We start from the raw sequence: 16,225 nt of genomic DNA on the forward strand, positions 1-16,225 counted from the left end.
GCTGTTAGTTACCCGCTTGACGGCATTCAACAGATCTTCAAAGTACTCCTTCCAAATCTTTTTTAGCTCATGCATTTCCTCCACAACTCTTCCATTATTATCCATGATCCTTAGGCACTCCCTTCTGTCGTTCCTCTTATTTCTTACCATGGTGTAAAGTACTTTTTTGTTCCCTTCACTGTCCTCTTCTAACATTCTTGTCCATTTTTCCATCCACTTCTTCTTCTCCGCCCTTACTATGGTCTGTGCCGCTTTCTTGCTTCCCTTATATTTTACCCTAGCTTCCTCTGTTCGGGTCTGGAACCATTCTCTGAAAGCTTTGTTCTTTCGAAGTACTGCCTCTTTACGTATGTTGTTCCACCATGGGGTTTCCTTACTTTTCCTCTTTGTGCTAGTTCTTCCGCACACAGTCTCAGCTGCCTCAACTAGAGCCCTCTTAAAATCTCCCCATTCTTCTTCCACTGTTCTCTGATCTTCCTTTGGCAGCTTCTTCATGATCAGTGTCTGGTACTGGGTCCTCCGTTCATCCTCTTTCAGCATCCATGTCTTCAACCTTTTCTCCTGTATGTCTGTTGCCCTCCTATCTTTTTTCTCTCTCAGGGTGGCTACCAACAGCCGATGGTCACTGTCTAAGGCCTCAGATGGAATGACCTTAACATCTGTGAGGCTGCTCATCATCTGCCTATCCACTAGTACATAGTCTACTACTGAAGTTTGGGACCAGTCTCCACTGTACCAAGTTATTTTGTGGCTACTTCTGTTCTTGTACCAGGAATTTGCGATCGCCAGCCCATTCCTCTTGCAGAATTCCAGCAACAATTTTCCTTCTCTATTTCGGTTCCCCCAGCCCTCTGGTCCCATTATCTCCTTGAATCCTTTCCTATCTGTGCCAACATGTGCATTGAGGTCCCCTATTATAATCTGATTACCTCCATTTAGCTGCTTTTGCATGTCATCTTCAAATTTCTCCTTCTCCTTTTTTGTACACCCCACCTGTGGGGCATATGCTTGGATGATTTCAATGCTTTTTCCTTTCACTCGTACTCTGGCTTTTATTATTCGATCATTGACACCTTCCACCTCCTCCTGCAGACCCTCTCTGACCACTATTGCCACTCCATTTCTTCCCCTCTCATTCCCTATCCAGTACAGTTTACATCCTTTACTTAGTGGTTTTTCACCAACTCCTCTCCACCTAGTCTCAGCAGGGGCGATGTACAGCGGGGACTTCGTGTGCCCCAGGACCGCTACGGTAGCTGGGAAGGCCCTATGGGAACCCTGAAACGTGACGGCTAACGGGGCTCTGGTGAAGCTGCGATAGGCCTAGCAAGCCAGTAGTGGATAAATCAACTGCTTTCAAAAAGGGAACATGCCTCAGATCACGGAACGGATTTAAAGGAAACCGACCAAGCAATGGAAAAGGATTACGAGATGGTTTACGACTGGGCACCTTAAACGTAAGGGCTCTAACTGGGAAGTTAGAAGAAATTGTAGAAATGATGGAAAGGAGGAAATTGGACATCTTGGGATTTGCTTGCTGAGTGAATTACATTGGCTTAGTAGATATTGAAATGTGTTAAAAGAACAATTATACAGAAGGAAAAAGTAATGAATTAATGACTGAAGACATGTAAACTGATGACAAAGCTTTGTGCGTTTTGTCTGACAAAAAACTTCAGTTATTCTAAACTAATTTTTTTCTCAGTTGCTTCCCATTTGTGTACTATTTTATTTCACCTGGCAATAATTTACAAAGTCCTAAACAGAAGAAACACAGTAGTCTGACTTGTTGCTGCACATAAAATATTAAGGATTATGTAAAAAAAAAAACAACAACAACATTTGTATAAAATACATATTTGAACCATCAGTTGCTTTTACTTTAAACCCAAATATCAACCAGTTTCAGTCTTGGACCATCTTCACAGATAAGAGGAGTACAGAAGAGAAGATCAGGATCTTCTCTCTAGTACTGCTCTGTGTACATTTATCATTCATATGTTTGCTTCTGAACGTCCTGTGTCATATAATGACATTCATGGCATGCACTACACATTTTAAGTAATGACTAATGTAATATGGTGACTTAAACCACTTTAACCCTTATCTGTGAAGATGGTCAAAGACTGAAACTGGTCGATATTTGGGTTAAAAATAAAAGCAGCTGATGGTTCAAACATGCATCTTATACATTACTTAATGGCTGTTGACAGTCACCTTCCAAAAATGTTTAAAAATTACATTTCCTTAGATACTGCAAAGTAGTATAACATAACTAGTGCCTGATTTCAGCTCATCTCAAGTCAACAGCAAACATTACTAAATTTTTATAAAAGGCTTTATGTAAATTGTGCCAACCATCTGTAGATCATCTTAAATCCACAACTAAAAGTAGTGACAATTTTGGAGGTGATGCGACTGGCTATCATTCTCTGTTGCGTTGTCAAAACTATTATGAAGATATACATTAGTAACGGATGATGCCTTTATTCCTTGACATAAAATTTATCAAGTAATAATCAATATTTCACAAATTTTGAGCAATCACTTGTACGAGATGCATCAAGTACAGGGAAAAGATTGTACAGCTGCAATAAATTAGGTTAACCATGTAAGATGACTAATTTTTGATTTAAATATGGTATAGATAGTTCTGGCAAAATGTAAATAATTCAGGAGTAAAGTCAACAAGCATTGAGTCATTGACAGGAACACAAAAAACACACACACACACACACACACACACACACACACACACACACACGTTCATAGCCCCACATTCCTCACATACACCCCTAGGGATTGTGTGTGTGTGTGTGTGTGTGTGTGTGTGTGTGTGTGTGTGTGTGTAATCCAGCTCTGAAAAGGCCACCTCCAACCAAAAGCTATCCAATTTTTCACTTTTTTTTTTGTGTGCACATCAACAATGCTACGCTTCTACCATTCAAAGAGTTGTTACCTTTACTCCCAAGTTATTTAAATTTTTTATTTATTTACACTTATGGATCAAAAATGGCATCAAGTGCCTATATCAGCTACTATTTATTCACAGCTTCATCAAACTATTCCTGAATCTTTGTGAATACGCCTGAATTAAACAAATGTTTTAAATAAACAAGCTTTCCATTCTAAAAATTTTAAAAAAAGTGAATGTCCAGTTGCAAAATACTTAGATACATTACACGTTAATACTGTAGCACAATTAAGCTTCAAATCTTCAAATTTTCCTAATGTAATTCATTAGTGCAGCTTTCATAAAATGTTAAGTTACAATTGAAATTTGAATTGCAGACTGCATGCAGGCAGTGGTTGTCGCTTTGTATTACACAAGCTCTCCAAGATCACAACAGAAACTATGAAAAAGACATTTCTCCCTCAAATTTGTAGTACTTAATTCCTTGTTTCTTCAAGAACACTATATCTTTTTGTGTAATTTGAAAAATAAATTATCTACATCAATCCTGGGATATATTTCATAAAATACTGAAATTCAACTCCACTATCACTTTGCAGTAAGCATGCAACTCACTATGAACAAGAAACAGCAACATATACATTTCAAATTAAAATTTAAGGTGTGCAGAATACTAACACCTACCTTGATCGTTTCATATGCAGATAGTCTGTGGCCTTCTTCATCAGATCCTTTAGCTTTAATAGTATACAGATTAAAGAGAATTGGAAGGAAATTTTTTGCAAATCTTGACAATTCTGCCAGATCTTCCTCATTATTCATTTCTTTACTTCCAGAAATCAATTTCCTCAATGATGCCATGACAGAAAGACGTAGGTCCTTGCGTTCATTAATTGCCGTACCCAGGATTCTTGCAATGCTCTGAAAAATAAATATTGTTGGCAATGATCAGCACTCAATATCATCATATAAACTAATGATATCAATATAATAGAGGGAAACATTCCACGTGGGAAAAATTATATATAAAAACAAAGATGAGGTGACTTACCGAACGAAAGCGCTGGCAGGTCGATAGACACACAAACAAACACAAACATACACACAAAATTCAAGCTTTCGCAAACTGTTGCCTCATCAGGAAAGAGGGAAGGAGAGGGGAAGACGAAAGGAAGTGGGTTTTAAGGGAGAGGGTAAGGAGTCATTCCAATCCCGGGAGCGGAAAGACTTACCTTAGGGGAAAAAGGACAGGTATACACTCGCACCCACGCACATATCCATCCACACATACAGACACAAGCAGACATATTTAAAGACCAATAAAATTGTAATGTAACACTACGATCTGACTGAAATCTAGGACATTCTAAAGGAAATTACACTGGAGTTGCTAATTTTGCAAGAGAAGCATATCTAGGAACAGTGATCAGGTGTGCTTAAAGCAAACTACATAATTAATTAAAGAATGGTACTTGATTATATACTAATACACCATGATGTTACTGCAGCACATGGCGCAGGAAAAAAATCTCAGAACCAGAGTGTGATCCTGCACCTTTGGATTTGTTGTTTAATACTTACCCACTCAGACACTGAACATAATGCAGAGTGTTTTATTTGGACAGTAAAGTTACACTAATTATTTCAACAGGTAGTATAATCATGCTAGAAAGGGAACTGCTGTATTACGGAAAAGACTAACCTTGAAATTCTCTTTTATGTCAGATGGTCTGTTACAGAAGCCAGGTAAAAGTGCCCAAATCTGTGATTGCAGCAGGTCATAACTGTGAGCACCAACCATATCACTTTGCTTCTCACACTCAACAGATTTTTCCCTATGAAAAAATCATACATATTAAGTTATCACTTTAATGCCATTACTGGTTTTAAGAGGACAAAAATAATCTTAAATGTGCAGTGTTGAGTTTATTTGAGTCATTCATGAGTAACAAATGAGTAACATGATGAGCTATTCATTTTCTATAATACCTCAAATAAACAGTATAAAGTATAGATGAATTAATTATTAACATAATGGCAGTTTTTTGTAATTCTTGTTGCATAAGTCATACTTGATTACTGCAATAAATCGTGTAGAAATGTCAATGCCCCATACAGTGAAAAAGTAACTTATATGAAAATAAGCAAAAAATTTTACTTAGTTGACATTACGAAAGGAAAGAAATTTTACGGCCAGATTAATCAGTGCTCATCTGAAAAGATAATAATTAAAGACTTGCTGTTATGAGAGGAAATCCAAGTACTTTTGACCAAGGTCACATAGACTGTAGTAACTATTACAGTTCATAAATCCCATTGTGATTGCTTACAGTGCATCCCCCCTCCCTCCAGTCAGAATTTTTTTTTTTTTCTATCACTGAAGAGAACAGCAAAAGTGTAAATTCTTATGGGACCATAATGACTACTGAGCACTTCAAGCTGAACACTTAACTCTCTCAATAATGTAACTTCATTCTATCCAATAAATGCCAGATACTGTATACTTATCTTCCAGTTCCATTATGAAAAGGAATGTCGCTACTCACCACATAGCAGAGACACTGAGTCGCAGATAGGCACAACAAAAAGGCTGTCACAAAAAAAGCTTTCGACCATAAGGCCGTCGCAGATAGGCACAACAAAAAGGCTGTCACAAAAAAAGCTTTCGACCATAAGGCCTTCGTCAACAATGGATGACACACACACACACACACACACACACACACACACACACACACACACACACACACACACACTCTGCAATCTCAGGCAACTGAAACCACACTGCAAGCAGCAGCACCAGTGCAAGTTGGGAGTGGCGCCTGGGTGGGGGTAAGGAGGTGGCTGGGTTGGGGAGGGGAGGAGAGGGATAGTATGATGGGGGTGGAGGACAGTGAAGTGCTGCAGGTTAGACAGAGGGCAGGAGAAAGGTGGGGAGGGGGTGGGGAAGTAGGGGAAAAGGAGAGAAGTAAGAAGACTGGATGTGACGGTGGAATGAAGGCTGTGTAGTACTGGAATGGGAACAGGGAAGGGGCTGAATGGGTGAGGACAGTGACTAACGAAGGTTGAGGCCTGGAGGGTTACGGGAATGTAGGATGTACTGGAGGGAAACCTGCGCAACTCAGAAGAGCTGGTGGTGGGAAGGATCCATATGGCACAGGCTGTGAAGCAGTCACTGAAATGAAGGATGGCATGTTGGCAGCGTGTTCAGCAACAGGGTGGTCCACTTGTTTCGTGTCCACAGTTTGTTGGTGGCCATTCATGCGGACACACAGCTTGTTGGTTGTCACGCCCGCATAGAATGCAGCACAGTGGTTGCAGCTTAGCTTGTACATCACACGACTAGTTTCACAGGTAGCCCTGCCTTTGATGGGGTAGGTGAAGTTAGTGACTGGAATGAAGTAGGTGGTGGTGGGAGGATGTATGGGACAGGTCTCACATCTTCTAGTACAGGGGTATGAGCCATGAGGTAGGGGGTTGGTAGCAGGGATTGTGTAAGGATAGACAAGTATATTGTTTAGGTTTGGTGGACGGCAGAATACCACTGTGGGAGGGGTGGAAAGTATAGTGGGCAGGACATTTCTCAATTCAGGGCACAGCGAGAGGGAGTCGAAACCCTGGTGGAGAACATAATTCAGTTGCCCCAGTCCTCAGTGGTACTGAGTTATGAGGGGAAGCCTCCTCTGTGGCCAGACGGTGGGGCTTTAGAAGGTGGTGGGACACTGGAAAGATAAGACATGGGAGATTTGTTTTTGTACAAGGTTGGGAAGGCTTCAGTAAGACCCTCATTGTATTTTGAGAGGGACCATTTGTCACTGCAAATGTGACGACCACAGGTGGATAGGCTGTACAGAAGGGACTTCTTAGTATGGAAAGGTGGTGGTGGTGGTGGTTAGTGTTTAACGTCCTGTCGACAACGAGGTCATTAGAGACGGGGTGCAAGCTCGGGTTTGGGAAGGATTGGGAAGGAAATCGGCCGTGCCCTTTCAAAGGAACCATCCCGGCATTTGCCTGAAACGATTTAGGGAAATCATGGAAAACCTAAATCAGGATGGCTGGAGACGGGATTGAACCGTCGTCCTCCCGAATGCAGTATGGAAAGGGTGGTAGCTGTTGAAGTGGAGGTATTGCTGGTAGTTAGTAGGTTTGATATGCACGGAGGTACTGATGTAGCTGCTTATGAGGTGGAGGTAAACATCCAAGAACGTGGTTCCTTGGGCTGAGCAGGACCAGGTGAAGCAAATGGGGGAGAAGTTGTTAAGGTTCTGGATGAATGTGGATAAGGTGTCCTCACCCTCGATCCAGATCGCAAAGATCTCATCAATGAACTGAGGTTCAGGACACGCTATCCACATTCCTCCATTTGCTTCCCCACCTGTGGTCGTCGCCTTTGCAGTGACGAGTGGTCTAACTGAAGCCTTTACAGACCATAATGATCCTCCCAATCTTGTACAAAAACAAAGCTGCCTGTCCGCATGAATGGCCACCGACAAACTGTGGGCACGAAACAAGTGGATCACCCTCTAAACACACTGCCGACATGACATCCTTCATTTCAATGACTGCTTCACAGCCTGCACCATATGGATCCTTCCCACCAACACCAGCTCTTCTGAATTGCACAGGTTTCCCTCCAATACATATTACATTTCCGTAACCCTCAAGGCCTCAACCTTCGTTAGTCACTGTCCTCACTCATCCAGCCCCTTCCCTGTTCCCATTTCAGCACTACACCGCCGTCATTCCACCGTCACACCCAGTCTTTTTACTTTTTTTCCTTTTCCCCTACTTCCCTGCCCCCTCCCCACCTCTCCCCTGCCCTCTGTCTAACCTGCAGCACTTCATTGTCCGCCACCCCCACCATACTATCCCTCCACCTCCCTGCCCCAGCCTCCTCCTTACCCCCACCCAGTCGCCACTCCCATCTTGCACTGGTGCTGCTGCTCGCAGTGTGGTTTCAGTTGCCTGAGACTGCAGTCGTGTGTGTGTGTGTGTGTGTGTGTGTGTGTGTGTGTGTGTGCGCGCGCCTATGTCTGTCTGCCTGTCTATTGTTGACGAAGGCCTTAATGACTGAAAACTTTATTTGTGACAGTCTTTTTGTTGTGCCTATCTGCGACTCAGCATCTCCGCTATATGGTGAGTAGCAACTTTCCTTTTCATAATATCGTTACATTCCATCTTCGATTTTCCACTGTTTGTTAGGCATGTAATATGCCTGATGTTTATAAAACTATAACAAAACTGAAAAAGAGGTGACTATATTTACTCCATTTCAAGCCACACTTAAATAACAAAGCAAATACAGTTCATCATATGATGGATAAAGTATAAAGTGGCTCCATCTCTCAGGGATTTACTGGGAGCAGTACTTACTTATAGTAAATCGCACGAAATTAAATTTAGCCGGATGGACACTTACACAATTACTGGCACATCACGAACACTGCCAGCACTGAGAATTCATGATATCTATCAAAATATTCCAATCTGAGCTAGGGCAGCTGGGGCCTCTAAGGCTTTTACAGTTTTACAGACTATACTGCAACTTGTGTTCAAATCGTACATCAGTTTCTCCATATCACATGAATAACATTGAAAGTATTTTTTTTTCTTTCAATGAAATATAATGTTTTCATCCAATAAAATTACATTTTCGATTTATATGATTTAAATTTCATGAAGGGTAATCTACGTTTTCAAGGTACTAATTTGTATTACCTCAGACAAGGTACTTTATTAGCTCACTTTTTTAACATTCCGAACAATATAATTAGTCTGCACATAAATATTTCCAGCACAAGTGATCTGTACAAAGTGCAAACTGTAAGTGTCTCCTAGGGACATTAACCTCTTTCACCAATTTTTTATTTTAAGAGGGTCACACAGACTTAGAGCAGACCAAATAGACATGTGCTAAGGAGAAACTCACAATAATGTAGCAACCAAGAATACAAATTTACAACACGTAATAGACCCAAAAGAAATACATCTCTCTCTCTCTCTCTCTCTCTCTCTCTCTCTCTCTCTCTCTCTCTCTCTCTCTCTCTCTCACACACACACACACACACACACACACACACACACACGTCTTTTCATTAGTAGTGCATAGGCTCACTGACTACCTGGATACTGTCACATACCTACAATGAAAATGACGTAGAAATGGAAAATGGATGTAAAGACCAGAAATTTTACATAAACATATCTGGACTGTCATTAATCATTACTCTGATGATTCTCAGTTGTCATCACTCAATTCCTTTTTGCTACTCTCTTTATGAAGAGCTCCATCTTCTGTGTCATCAAGCACATTAGAAAAACAGCATTTTCTTAAATGCATGTTGGACAATTTTATTCGGGGTACATTTCCAAGATTGGTCAGTCCACTCACACACTTGAGACAAGCTTTCACGCTCAACACATCCTGCTGGCATTGACTGCCTATCCTCTTTCATTAGCCAATGTGTGTACATATTTTTAACTTTGTCCTTAAATTGTTTGTTTAAAACAACAACTAATAGCTGTAAAATTGATGTCATCCCTCCTGGAATGGGAGCCAAGACTGTTCTACCCTCTAGTAATTATCTCTTTACAACCAGAGCAGTATGATTTGTGTGCAAATCTAGTACAACCATGTTTGGCAAACCTAGCAAGGGCCCATTACAATGTTGCCATATAAGTTTAACCCAGTCCAATACCACATCCTCTGCGAATCAGACACATACAAAAATGCTTTTTGGAAAAACCTCAGACTTAGGTAACATCTTATGTGTAAAAACAATGAATTGTGACATTTTATGGACATCAGCTGTACAAGGAACCATGACAGACATGTTCTGCTTTTCACAACCCGCAAACAGCGTATTGACATCTTTTTTCCCTTTCACTTCTACCACATAATTTTTGGCATATCAAAATACACTACTGTTTGGTCTGCAATACCTATCTGATGAAGAATGTAATTATTTTTGGCATGCTATTTGATTAAGAAATGCGGCGAGATTTTCCTCATGGTTTTCTGGCAGCTTCTCCGAAGAGAAAATCCCAAACACTTCGTGAAACAAGCAACCCAATTGCTGCTTCTTTGAAATCTTTTGCTGTTGAGCACCATCATGTGCTTTAGTGTCAATAACTTCTGCATCCATGGGTAAGCACTTCTGTCGTTGCTCCCTAACAAAATCATTCAGTACAACTTATAATCTATAACAGTGGCCACACTTTCGCCCAAAATTTTTTTTCTATTGCTGGAACAACCTAAAATTTGTTTCTTTTGCTGACTGCACTGTCTCACATTATTCTCATCAATCCTATACCACTAACCTGCATCATGTTTTGATGTTTTCTCAGTGAGAGTAATCAGTTCTCTTTTCAACTTCATGGTATAGTGAAAAAGCTTCATCATGGTAGATTAAAACCTGGCACTTCAGCAAAGTACTAAAGTAGACTGAAAGAAAGATGATATCTGAATGCACCCTTTGGAAATGTTGTAATGAGTATTGCTCTCAGCAGCCTAGGGGCCAGTGGAAGAAACAGAAATGAATTTACAGGAGGGGGAGTGCAGCACAAAAGTTTCATCCACTGCATGCAGGGCAGATAACATATGATTCATACTGATCATCTGCTATGGTAGAGATATCTCATGGAAGTAATAAGAATTTGTAAAAGCTCATTTGTAAGGACGTTCATGTTCAAATGTGGAATTTATTTGTACTTGTGAATAAGAAATTAAATTAAGGCAGTGAAACACAAATATTGGCAGCATTGAGAAATGGTTTGATGTACATTGACACATGATGACAGCTTATGAATGGAGCTGGAGCTGTCACAATGTAAAACTGAGCTTATCACGCTTTCCAACTTTTGTAAGCTTCTTAAAAACATCCCTAAAATAATTACTTGCAGTGGCTTCTAGCAGCATTTTTCAGAACTTCCTTAGGCTTTGTACCTGAATCTAAGATGCAGGCACATTTTTGGACCACGAAAATCAGAAAAAAGGTCGGCTTGCATGAAACCAAGGACATAGTGCACATACACTGAAGCAATAACAGTCATGGGAGGCCTCCTACTATAGTGCTGGACCTCCTTTTGCCCGGCGTAATGCAGAAACTGCACATGATGTGGAATTGTTGGAAGTCCCCTGCAGAAGTATTGGACCATGTTGCCTCTATCGCTGTTTGAAAATGTTGCCAGTGTAGGATTTTGTGCGCAAACTGGCCTCTCAATATGTCCCGTAGATGTTCCGTGGGAGTCATGTCGGGCAACTGGGTGGCCAAATCATTTTCTTGAGTGATTCATAGTGTTCAACACGATGAAGAACAATTCAAGCCTAGTGACATGACACCATTGTTTGGGAACATTAAGTCCATCAAAGGCTGCAAATTGTCTTTAAGTAGCTGATCATAACCATTTCCAGTCAATGATTGGTTCAGTTGAACCAGAGGACCTGTCTATTCCACGCAAACACAGCCCACACCATTATGGAGCCACCACCAGCTTGCGCTGTGCCTTGTTGACAACTGGTGTCTATGGCTTTGAGGGGCCTGTGCCACAATCGTACCATCAGCTCTTACCAACAGAAATCCAGACTCATCTGACAAGGCAATAGTTTTCTAGTCATCTAGGGTCCAACTGGCATGGCCATGAGCCCAGGAGACACACTGAAGGCAATGTTGCGCTGTTGGTAAAGGCACTCGTGTCGGTTGCCTGCTGCCATAGCCCATTAATGCCAAATTTCACTGCACTGTACTAACGGCTACGTTAGTCGTATGTCCCAGGTTGATTTCTGCAGTGATTTCATGTAGTGTTGCTTATCTGTTAGCACTGACAACTCTACACAAACATTGCTGCTCTCAGTCGTTAAGTGAAGGCTGTTGGCCACTGCATTGTCCGTGGTGAGGGGTAATCCCTGAAATTTGTATTCTCTGCACACTCCTGACACTGTGAATCTTGGAATGTTGAATTCCCTAATGATTTGCAAAATGGAATGTCCCATTTGTCTAGCTCCAACTACCATTCACTATTCCACATTCAGTCTGTTAATACCTGTCGTGTGGCCATAATCATGTCAGACACCTTTTTACATGAATCACCTGCGTACAAATGACAGTTCCACCAATACATTTCTTTTTTATACCTTGTGGTTGTGATACTGCCATCACCTGTATTTGTGCATATTGCTATTCAATTACTTTTGTCACTTTAGTGTACAGTTCAATAAATATTACACTATCTTACTAAGTATGGTTCTTAGACAGCTATTACATTAAGTTTCTCTTTATGTGTCATGAGGATGTGCTTCAAGTATGGGTTTTTGATGAGTAAAAGTATTGTAAAGAAGAAGATGAAGAATTGATTCTGAAATCAATAACCTTTTATCGAAAAATGAAACAGATTTTCATTTTATTATGCCATTAAAGAGCCAGAAACAGAAGCTTATATGTCTATGTGCAGCAAACGATAAATTATGATGTGGATGTGTGTATTTTGCGAAGTTCTATGAATGTTTGATTACATCTAATTGCAGGAAAATTTTTAAAGCAAGACAGAGATTTTAATTCTTTTTAATGCTCTAATTTTTCAGCTTCATAACTTTATACAGCATTGGTAATTAACTTTTAAAACAAACCTGCATCTTGACGCCAATGGAAGAAAAAACTGCACAAAGTATCGAAGCTCAGCATTCTGAATATTATCTCTTAAAACTGGAAGAAGCCAACTGCGTTTAAAGTCATAAGTTCTCTCTTCACCAACAAGCTGCAAAACAATAAAATGTTTATATTCATACTTTTAAATTGGATGAATAAAGAATTAATACAGCAATTGTACCTATTTTCTCATGCAACTATGAACTATATATATATATATATATATATATATATATATATATATATATATATATATATATATATATATATATATATATAACTTTACGAGTTAGTGATCAGAGTGTTTACTGTCTATCTATTTTTCTTTATACTATTTACCTTTCATCTAATTTCTTTTGTATACACTCTCCCCAGGCAAACAGCTGCCAACAGCTTAAGAGAACAATGCAGGTGGTAATGAACTACACCAAAGAAACTGATTATTTTCTTCCTGCCTGTTTTTAACTGCGAGATAGATTAGAGAGAAAGAAAAGGAAGAAACAACGAAGCAAGCATAGGATGAAGCAGGACTTTTGTTCTGATCACACACCACACACATGCTTCTGGGTGTTCTGCCGAGTTCTCCCCCCCCCCCTCCCCCCTCTCTCTCTCTCTCTCTCTCTCTCTCTCTCTCTCCATTTTATGCACAACATTTAGGCAACCAACCCAGCCGTCTTCTTCAGATGCTGCGAGTTTTGCTGTTACGTGTACCTGCAGCCCAATCAGTCTGCTTTAAGTGCAGGCAGGTCAGTTGTCAAAATATTGGGCATATAATAGCAAAAACAACTTAGCAGAACACCTAGAAGCACACACTTAATTAATCACACTAAGAAAATGTGAGAAATCACAAACTGCTTCTAAACTTTTGTTTCTTCCCACAGTAGCATGACAGTTAAGTAGCAAAGAAAAGGGTGGTCCATGACTAAGGCTAATATTTTTAATGTGTTTCCTGATGGAATTTCCTCCTCAATCCACAGGACAGCAACCCAATGTGTAAATACAGCGATGAATACATAACAACTCTCTTTAAAACTGCAGTGGCATGGACACACTTTTCAGTAACATTTGCACCAAGAACTGACAGCCCACACTTGTGGTCTCCAGTTGGATACCATGCTTAAAAGTCCGGGCCTGGTTAGGCACAAAGTGTAAACTGAGAGCAGTGTGGGTATGTTACAGAGGTAATACTGCATCTCTTCCCACATTTCAGCAAAACAGTGTTGGACCCAAGGCCAAGATGAGTATGTGTGCAAGTGAATTGTATACTGATGTCCAAATGTGGAATTTATCCAGTAACTTCAGCTTTAAATAACAATTGTCAGTAGTTCACTATCAAAATCTACACATATTCGTTTTTACTTGTTCAACTCACTGTGCTGCTGTAACATGGTGTAACAACACTGTACTCTATCAAGAGTGACGTTCATCACGTTAATCAATCTGACATCATTATCACTCACTATATAACTGGGAATACACACACACACACACACACACACACATACACACACAACACACACACACAAAATGGATATAACGTATTTTCTACACTTGATCCTTCATTAATTTGTAATGTACCACAACAAAAACATTTTAAAGGAATATCAACAATATTATGAAAAGGACAGATACAGAAGAGACATTGAGTTGTGGACATGCATAACAAAAGGCAGCTATACATTTGAGCTTTGGCCAAAAGGCCTCCTGCTGAAGTCAAAAACATGCACAACTCACACATGACTATTGTGCCTGGCCACTGAGGCTGGACTCACCAGGAATTTAAATGAATATCATATAGCACGAGAGTTGCCCAGAAACTAATGCACTGTTCTCTCCCCCCCCCCTCCCCCCCCCCAGTCGAAAACAACGCTGCAAATGTGAAACGTTACGTATGTATTATTTGAAGTCTCCTGAGGGAGGGCGTCACTTCCGACAGGTAGTGTAGCTGCAAGGCAGTTTCAAAATGGTGTCTGTAGGTGATGTACATTTCAAACAACATGCCAGCAATGAATTTCTCACTATATACAGAGAAACTGTGGGGAATATTCACAAATGCTTGTGCAAAGTCTATAGAGCATCTGCTCTTGACAGAAGTACAATTGGTCTCAGGGCAAAGAGGGTGAAGTCATCAGAAGGTGGTTCAGCAGAGCCCCCTCCGACTTCCACTTGTTTGGGCCATTAAAGGTTGCCCTTTGTGGAAGACATTTTGAGGATGATGAGGTGGTGGTGATTCACACACTGAACCACTGGCTCCACCACCACCACAAGGATTGGTACCAATAGGGTGAACACACCCTTGTTTCGCACTGGAAGAAGGCCACAGAATGGGATGGAGATTATGTAGAAAAATAGGGTGTGTAGATAAAACACCATTCATTCATAAGGATCGTTTAAAGAAATACCAAATTAAGGTAAACCTGAAGATGCCTAAATAAGGTGAAACGCGTAGTTGAAAAATAAAAAAAATAAAATTGCAACCAAGACTGTTTTTAACCAATATTCATTCATATGTGTAATTCTCATTATGTTCAATAAAGAATTGTTGAAGAGAAAAAAAAATGTGGTTACTTTCTGGGTAACCCTCACATTTAAGTAATGCTACAACTTTTCTTTTAAAAGTATACCAAAACATTACCTCTAATGGAATTGCACTGAGGACTGTTCTGGGTCCCAAAGAGCGAATTGCCTTTCCAACAGCATACTCCAATTCTCGAGAATAAGAAAATTGGTGAGAGTCACGTAAATCACCCAGTATCTTCAATGAAGGTAGAAAGAGTTTATAATCCTTTTCCAATGCTACCTGCAAAGAAAAAACAAAACATTTGAACTATTAATGACAAGCAATAAAACAGTTCAGAAGGCTTTGTTCTACAGATGAAACAAGAGTATCAATAACAAACCATCGGGCACATTATTTTATTTTATTTTTATTTTGTGTGTGTGTGTGTGTGTGTGTGTGTGTGTGTGTGTGTGTGTAGGCAGAGAAATACATTTTATACTGCCCAATGATACTTAGCAGGATGGCGTTAAATTCATATTCTTTGAATTACACTGTACCACATGTCTACCTTGTGAGTTAGCATAACAATCAATCTGCTGGATGGAAACTGTATATATGGACACAACATATTGTGCTAACTAATATGATTTTTTTCTTCATGCTGCTTGTGCTTGCATCATGTTAGGGTCAGCAGAGGGAAAGCCTTTGGAAATGTATTGAGTACTGCTGTGCAGGGATACACTGCTGATAGCCAGCGGCCCGGAGAATAATTCTCTTCCTACTTCTGACCTTCAATTAACTTTTTTTGTTTGGTTAAAAACATTAACTTTTAAAATAATTTATTACCTGAACTTTGTTTCAAACAGCAGATTGATTAAACAGCTTGTTATTTATTAAGAAAGCGATTCAAATAATTATCCCAAGTTGTTAGTAAAGGAATTATTATTTCAAGAGAGGAAACAAAGAAGAGCGTTTTTTCAAATGGTTTTGAAGAAATAAGTATTCAACTTGCAAAGGTAAGAGCATTTTACAATATGTTTATCTTGGTTTAACATTTTTTTCCCCCACAGCTGAATCAAAAACAGTACAAGATATATTAACATTAAATTGGAATATGTAGATAACAGTCTCAACACTCACTATAAGGTTGATAGCCTTTCTAAACCT

At 39.9% G+C, this 16,225-nt stretch overlaps 1 protein-coding gene across 1 annotated transcript in view; it reads right to left on the reverse strand.

Annotated features, from left to right (window-relative positions):
• The window catches only part of LOC126473917 (RRP12-like protein), a 144,655-nt gene that overhangs the window by 66,316 nt on the left and 62,114 nt on the right, over positions 1-16,225 (reverse strand). The window contains exons 9-12 of the mRNA XM_050101272.1: positions 15,194-15,358; positions 12,540-12,667; positions 4,617-4,749; positions 3,599-3,835 (exon numbers count right to left, since the gene is read on the reverse strand). Of these exons, the coding sequence (XP_049957229.1) occupies positions 3,599-3,835; positions 4,617-4,749; positions 12,540-12,667; positions 15,194-15,358 (663 nt within the window). The remainder of the gene's footprint in view (positions 1-3,598; positions 3,836-4,616; positions 4,750-12,539; positions 12,668-15,193; positions 15,359-16,225) is intronic.

The sequence above is a fragment of the Schistocerca serialis genome, chromosome 4, assembly GCF_023864345.2.
Source record: "Schistocerca serialis cubense isolate TAMUIC-IGC-003099 chromosome 4, iqSchSeri2.2, whole genome shotgun sequence".
NCBI classification, from domain to species: domain Eukaryota; kingdom Metazoa; phylum Arthropoda; class Insecta; order Orthoptera; family Acrididae; genus Schistocerca; species Schistocerca serialis.